Here is a 6,920-nt window from a genome sequence, read left to right as displayed (position 1 = left end):
TATCATTCTTATATGTTTAATTTGATTGAAAATGATGAGATTTTGTGCTTAATTGATTGTAGGTGAATTGTGGTTAAGCGGTTGCTAGTACACACAGATGTGTGTAGGCGTCAATTGGAGTGGAAAATTGACGCGATGCTTACGTTATTGTGAGTGCATTAACCCATTAATTTGCTGATTTGATTTGCAAGTTTGATTAAAGATAAATTTCACAAAAAATTAGTGCAAATCTAAGTGCAATTAGTGTGCCTATGTGTAGGCAAAGTGCACATTTTTTAGTGCAAATTGTGTTTTAATTGGTGCCAATTGGGTTCATAAAAAGCATTGGATTGCTTGATGTTGTTATGATGATTATGGATCAGTTTTTTCATTGCTAAAATTGCGTCGAAATGCTGTCCAACTTTTGATAGAATGTGTGTGCATTGATTAGCGATTAGTGCTTGATTATACGTGTGTGTGCACACTTAATTGGGCTTGTAATTGATTGCAAATTGATGTGAAATTGGATGAATTGCAAAGTTCAAAGTGTGATGATCAATTGTATATGCTTAATTTTGCTTAATTCTATTGCTAATTATGCTAATTTTTAGTCAAAATTAGGCAAAAAGAGAAGCAAAAAGAGAAGCAAAAATCGATCTAATTTGGATGCAAAATGCATAAAAATTTGATTTTGGGTGTAATTTTGAAGTGTTAATTGCAAAAAAAAATCTTCACCAAATTGAGAGCGTACACACTTCACGACCTATTTTTAGCTTTGCATGCGCATAGGTCTCACTTCTCGGAACAGTGTGTGCATTTACTTAAATTGGGTGTGTGTGTGCACTTACTTGATTTAGGTGTGTGTGCATTTACTTAAATTGGGTGTTCGTGTGCACTTACTTGATTTAGGTGTGTGTGCACTTACTTGATTTAGGTGTGTGCATCATTTAAGAGGGATGTGTGTCATCCTCAATTTGGGTGTGTGTAAAGTGTAGTGCACAAGCAAACAAAGGGAGTGGGAGTCAAGCACATGTACATGCTTGTTTTTAGGTGTGTGGAAAGGGAGTAAAGTCAACAAAAGACAAAGCATATGAGAAAAGAATCTAGGTGAGAGAGAGAGAAACAAAGTCAACAAAGATAATAAAAAGAGTGTGTGCATGGGCGTCCGAATTTAAAATGCCTTTTTTTTCTTTTCTTTTTTTTAAACGAATTTTTTTCTTTCTTTTTTTGTTTCTCACACATATTCCACATGCATCACACGTCCCACATACTCGACGCTCGCGCGCATGTACACACGATTACACACATTTAGAGCAGATACGTCCGAGAGTTAGGTTTTGCCAGATTTTGTCAGATTTGAGTCTGATTGTACGCATAAACCTTGATATAGTGCAGATTTTGATTTTAGTCTACATTCGACGAGTTTACGAGGTTTAGAGGCCTATCACACGCTGAGAACGCACATACGATGGCCATGACCACTTCGTGTTCTGAGTACACATCGCTCACACTTGTAGGCGAGCACAGAGGCCGGCCCTTTTACACGAACACATATGGACATTTCTTTGTCCAGTGACGCGCCTCCTTTGGCCCCACACAGACCCTCCAAGTGGTGCGAGTCCTTCCCGACGACACGCGGGATGGCACATTTAGAGATGACTATCGCACCACGTATGTGGTCGACCATTTGATTAGGCTAGAGGAGATAGAGCTAGTACACGCAGATGATTGCCTTGAGGCCTTCGACCATCCTGTGCAGATTACATTACAGCGGGTAGGTCCTCGAGTGATCTATATAGATAGTGCTCAACGCATATATCGATTAGAGCGTCGCACTTCTAGTAGACACCTATCCACAGATGTTGTGACACTAGTTGGCGAGCCTAAAGACAGATGCTACATGAGCACCACAGGCACTGAGATTTACTTTTTGACTTGTGGATTGCCGTACGATCCTCGACCGACCCAGCGCCCTACTTCGAGTAGGAGTGCCTTACCTCCTTTAGACACAGTGCCACCACCCACATCACTCAAGAAACCACTGCCAGCATTCTCCTCACCTAGACTTGATTTACCGCCAAGCGTTTCGAGCTATCACGAGTCTAGAGCGATGTACATGGCGATTGCTAGCACTTTGCGTAAAACTCAGAGTGAGCCACAGATAGAGACCCAGAGCCTTCGAGACACGTACTTTAGAGAGTCTCAGCCTCGACACCTTGCACCATCTAGAGACCCATGCCAGCCTTTGATGACACAGATTAGAGAGCATACGAGAGAGTCTATGACGACCACATCATCCCAGTTGAGAGCACCAAAGGTAGGGCCCGGTAGATCACCCATTGTAGATATGAGTGCCCCTAGACCACTGACCCCCACCCTTCAGATACTGTCCGAGACCAAAGAGACTAGGGATAGCATGAGAGATATAGACGGTCAGATCTTGCATATAGTAGGCCGATCTCCACGAGGGGTTGCATATTATGTTGACACTTATGATCACCCCTTTGTGAGGCTACCCATCCCACAGCGCATGATGTCTACACCTAGGTAGATTGTGAGAGCCTACCCACAGGCCGATAGAGCATTTTTTATTGATGAGCTCGGGGAGCAGTATCTCTTGATTGAGACCCTTGATTTTGATGACATTGAGCGAGCACACCCAGATGATAGCCTAAACACACAGACACATCCTAGGCTAGTGGAGCTTCAGAGAGTTGAGCAGACTGTGACCTATCTAGATGAGCTTGGTCGTAGGTACAGACGCCTGACGAGTGGTGGATCCAGAGATCCTTCAGCCCGCCTTCTTGCATATTTGATAGGAGAGCCACGTGAGCGAGTTTATAGGGATGTCGATCATGTAGTATATGTTTTGACTATAGGTCTACCCTACTCCCCGCGACTTAGACATGATGATTTATGTTTACCCACGACGACCACGCTAGCTCCACAGCTACCGAGATCTCCGAGTCCTCATGAGACACCACTAGAGAGATCACCTCCTAGGCTTTTTTGTCACGTCGTATTCTACCACCTTGGGAGATGCCAGATGAGGATGATAGTGTACCACGAGAGATAGCTCCAGCACCTAGCCTGCCACCACAGGTAGAGCCCCTGAGACTAGAGCCCAGTCAGAGTATTGTTAGGGAGCCTACACCACCTACCACACTTATCCACGAGACTTCCAGCACACAGCGAGAGATCTCACAGAGTCATAAAGTGAGTGACTCCGATGGCTTTGTTATAGATGAGACATCTCCACAGATTCTAGCTGCCCTTGAGCATCCTTGTTTAGATCTGCCAACCTCACAGAGGCCCTTAGAGATAGATGTCGAGCTAGAGCCCTCTACGAGAGTAGATCCCCCTATGAGAGAAGATGCAGAGCTGACATCATCGCTATCCCACTCTTTTAGCTTGCATAGCGGTGTCATAGCCAGTGAGTCACTGAGAGAGCATCCACCACATATAGATGTTGCCCTAGTGCCATCTACGAGTGCCGATTCACCATCAGATCACCCGATTGAGTGGAGACCAGCCACGAGCCATACTTTTATAGATCATTTTCCTAGAGACCACATTACTGACACCACAGAGATAGAGGTTACACCACAGATACATGGACGTACACGGACTAGAGTGACCTCTACTGACACCCTATGTAGGGATACGATAGAGCCTGCTAGACTTGTTTGGAGACCACGTACACAGGAATCTCAGCCATGTGTAGAGCCTTCTCTAGGCAGAGCCTCTGCGACGATGAGTAGTGCCACTGAGGAGTGACACACGATAGATCAGGCACGTAGCTCTCCACGTAGAGCTTCCAGGACAACCCAACAGGTATTTGTTCCCCGTGATGAGATACATGCTAGATTTTTACCTTGTGATGACACGATCATATTTCTAAAGAGCAATATGACCGACGACGGACTTTCACATGGTTGGCTTACATCTAGACGGTCACTTGAGGCACAGGATTACTTTGAGGGACAAAGACATGTTTGGGTACCTAGGCCACGAGCAGTAGCACACCCAGCGCATACAGGATCATACCCTAGAGAGAGACCTCCACGAGCCAGATGTCGAGAGATGAGACTACCCCTAGAGAGGTCGGTACCTTCTCAGCAGATAGTATGTCCTAGAGCTAGATGCACACGTAGACACACTAGGAGAGCTCAGACTGACATCCCTACGAGAGTGCGAGCATTGCAGATTTGGCTACCGAAAAGCCTTCCATAGACTATTCGAGTAGAGGCTGATGCCCACCCTACGACCATTCCTTGTGTTGTTGAGCAGACTTTACCTATGAAGCTAGGTGTTAGCCAGCCCTTGACTATTAGAGATCTAGCTAAGAGATTGCAGATCATGCTTCATGGTGAGAGCTCTCTCTTGACTCCTAGGTGCACGAGATTTAAGATTTGTACACATTGATATGTGCACTAGATTTATGTGCATATACCAAAGGCACTTTTTTCCCTTTTGGGTTTTTTCCCTCTGGATATCCAGGTTTTTGACCCTAGCTTAGATGTTTTATTTTATTATTCTATTACTTTTGTTATTTTATCTTACTGCTGACATACCTCTTGGAGGTACATTGCTTTTTTTTATCTTTTGATGCAGCATGTAGACAGACATTAGCTTGCCCATGGAGATTGCAAGACCATGTAGACATGATGTATCTCCAGACACGAGGAGCTTCCATGACATCGATCTCTTCATCGAGCCCATGCACAGGTGTACTCCTTCCTATGCTATATGGTTTTGTACATTTATATTTGTTGATTGTGGCTTCTTCTTGGTTTGATTAAGTGCATTCAATTATGTTTTGTTATCTGCCATTAAAGATGTATAAACTTGTCCTTTCTTTAGTTAATTGACTTAGAGTTTAGTTTTATTGATGAGCCTTGAGGTTAGGAGGCCGTGACTTTAGGTTAACTCGTTTACTTGACTACTAGTCCTAGTTGGTAAAATTATTTGAGTGTTTGAAACCTTAGGAGTGTTTTAAGCATAGAGAGGCTTCCTCACCCAAACAACAAAGAACACTAGTGAAAATACAAAGGAAATGGAAGAAAAACAAAAGTGCCACAGGTGTAAAAGTTTAAGCTGGAAGAGAAATCCTGGCTTGATTTGGTACTTCACGCACATGTATTGCCTATGGTACTAGAGCCCTAGAGATTCCCAGTGTGGGTGCTTTTCTTTGAGAAGCAAAAGCCCCGGGTATACAAATAAGCACACACGTCAAATGATTTTGCAAAATGTGAAAAATAACAAATGAAAAGCAAGAAAAATGAAATGAGAAAGACTTCCATTGAGCTTCAAGTAAAAAAATTCAAGATTTTGTTTCGAGTAATTGTGAGAGTTAGTTAGCTAATCTATGACAGACATAATTAGGGAATCTTGCATTGGGATAAATTTACTAACTTAGCTAGTACTAGAGTAAATGTTTTAATCCTTAATCGTAGCTAACTAATTGATAGACTCATTCATAAGCCCAAAACTCTTGATTAATTAATTTCAGCAAGTGCAATTCATTTTTCCTTAATGGCAGTGTAACATTTCATAATTCTTTGCATTTACTCATTACTACATGTGATTTGCCTTTTCCTTATGCCTTATCACCATATATTTGAGAATGCTACCTCATCCACCTTTTTCTTTTTGTAGGCACATTCTTTCTCAAGCATCTACCACGACATGGCTTTGTCAGGGACGACAAAGATTCGGGAGGGGAGAGTGTTGACGGGCGAGCATCAACGACATGCATTATGCTTCCATTGGTGTGTACACATATGTGTATGCATATATTTTTTGTATTTACGGGCTCCATAGTGGGTTCCAAATTGTACATTGATGATTAGATGAGCTTAGATACCTGCAGCATGTTATACATTTTTTGGCCGGCCACCCATTTTTAAAAGCCCTTGTATATAAGTCAATTCACAAGATGTGAAAGGGCATTCTTAGAGAAGAGAGGGTGAGGGAGTGTGGAGAAGAAGAAGAGGAGTGGCTATGGAGCTTGGATCTTCCACATCATATGTAGTAGTCATTGGGATTAATGGAAGCTAAGTTCTCTCTACTTTCTCTTGTCTTTCAAGCTTATGTGTGTTAATGGTGTATGATTAGTGTTAATCTTCTCTTCTCTCTCAAGTTTTCCCTCTTGTTTGAGCATTCTTGCTTCACATGTGTGATAGATTAGAGTATGTGTGTGTGTGTACGTGGGTTGCATACATTTCTCTCGTTAGGCTTCTTAATGTATGCTTAATGTGTGATTAGAGTGTGTGTGCTTGACATTAGAGCAAAGGGATACACCATTGTCTGCATGATTAGAGAGTTAGAGTGTAGATTGAGAGTGTGTGTGCTAGATCTTGCTTCATCGGCTTTCCCTCTTATCCTCTCTTTCTTTACCCCTCTTCCTAGAGTCCTCATTCCATCACATTAGGTGCATCCATGCCTCCATGCACTAGCCGGGTTCCGATCCACCGGATTGACATTATGTCGGTGGGTTGTGCGCTGTGCTATGACCGCCAACAGATTTAAAAGTGCCTATCTTGAGAGAATTTCACACTAGGGTCTAGGCCAAAGTGCATCCCCTTGAGAGAGTGTATGTGCTAATAAAAAGAGAAAAATGGTAGCCTTTCTATCACCCAAGTGTGGTGATTGGCTATGCCATTTCTCTCTTGAATAATAGGTCTTGAGTTCAACTCTCCTCATCAGATATATCTTGAAGGTCTCTTGAGATAGTTTTCTACGATGTTAAAAATTATATTCTTCTCCCTCTCCTTACTTAACTCTATAATTTCACCCTATCTACCATCAATAATGCCTTTCACTTGAGCCCACATCCATGACTCAAGAAGACAAAGAAGGCCCACTCTATTTTGATACTAAAAAACAATCATAATCTTTATTTGATTAGCTTGTAAATTAGGGTTTTAAATAATCTCAAT

The 6,920-nt window shown here is 42.4% G+C and overlaps 1 protein-coding gene and 1 pseudogene across 1 annotated transcript; both read left to right on the top strand.

Annotated features, from left to right (window-relative positions):
- The first annotated feature begins 1,453 nt into the window (after positions 1 to 1,453).
- Positions 1,454 to 2,921, top strand: LOC147446803 (uncharacterized; annotated as a pseudogene).
- A 97-nt stretch (positions 2,922 to 3,018) lies between these two features.
- Positions 3,019 to 5,713, top strand: LOC147446802 (uncharacterized). Its single transcript, XM_086524184.1, has 3 exons — positions 3,019 to 3,676; positions 4,605 to 4,707; positions 5,638 to 5,713. Exons 1-3 carry the CDS (start codon positions 3,019 to 3,021, stop codon positions 5,711 to 5,713), a joined length of 837 nt encoding a protein of 278 aa, XP_086380310.1.
- The last annotated feature ends 1,207 nt before the right edge of the window (positions 5,714 to 6,920 follow it).

Source organism: Adiantum capillus-veneris, chromosome 11 (assembly GCF_014529385.1).
Source record: "Adiantum capillus-veneris isolate H3 chromosome 11, ASM1452938v2, whole genome shotgun sequence".
NCBI lineage: Eukaryota > Viridiplantae > Streptophyta > Polypodiopsida > Polypodiales > Pteridaceae > Adiantum > Adiantum capillus-veneris.
This window is presented reverse-complemented; position numbering and strand designations above follow the sequence as displayed.

What these genes read in the sequence shown, in the direction of transcription:
- LOC147446802 (XM_086524184.1), top strand. Translation starts at nt 3,019, where the DNA reads ATGCCAGATGAGGATGATAGTGTACCACGAGAGATAGCTCCAGCACCT. An exon ending in TAGACTTGTTTGGAGACCAC is followed by an intron (nt 3,677 to 4,604) that starts GTACACAGGAAT and finishes GCATGTAGACAG; the next exon opens with ACATTAGCTTGCCCATGGAG. An exon ending in TTCATCGAGCCCATGCACAG is followed by an intron (nt 4,708 to 5,637) that starts GTGTACTCCTTC and finishes TTCTTTTTGTAG; the next exon opens with GCACATTCTTTCTCAAGCAT.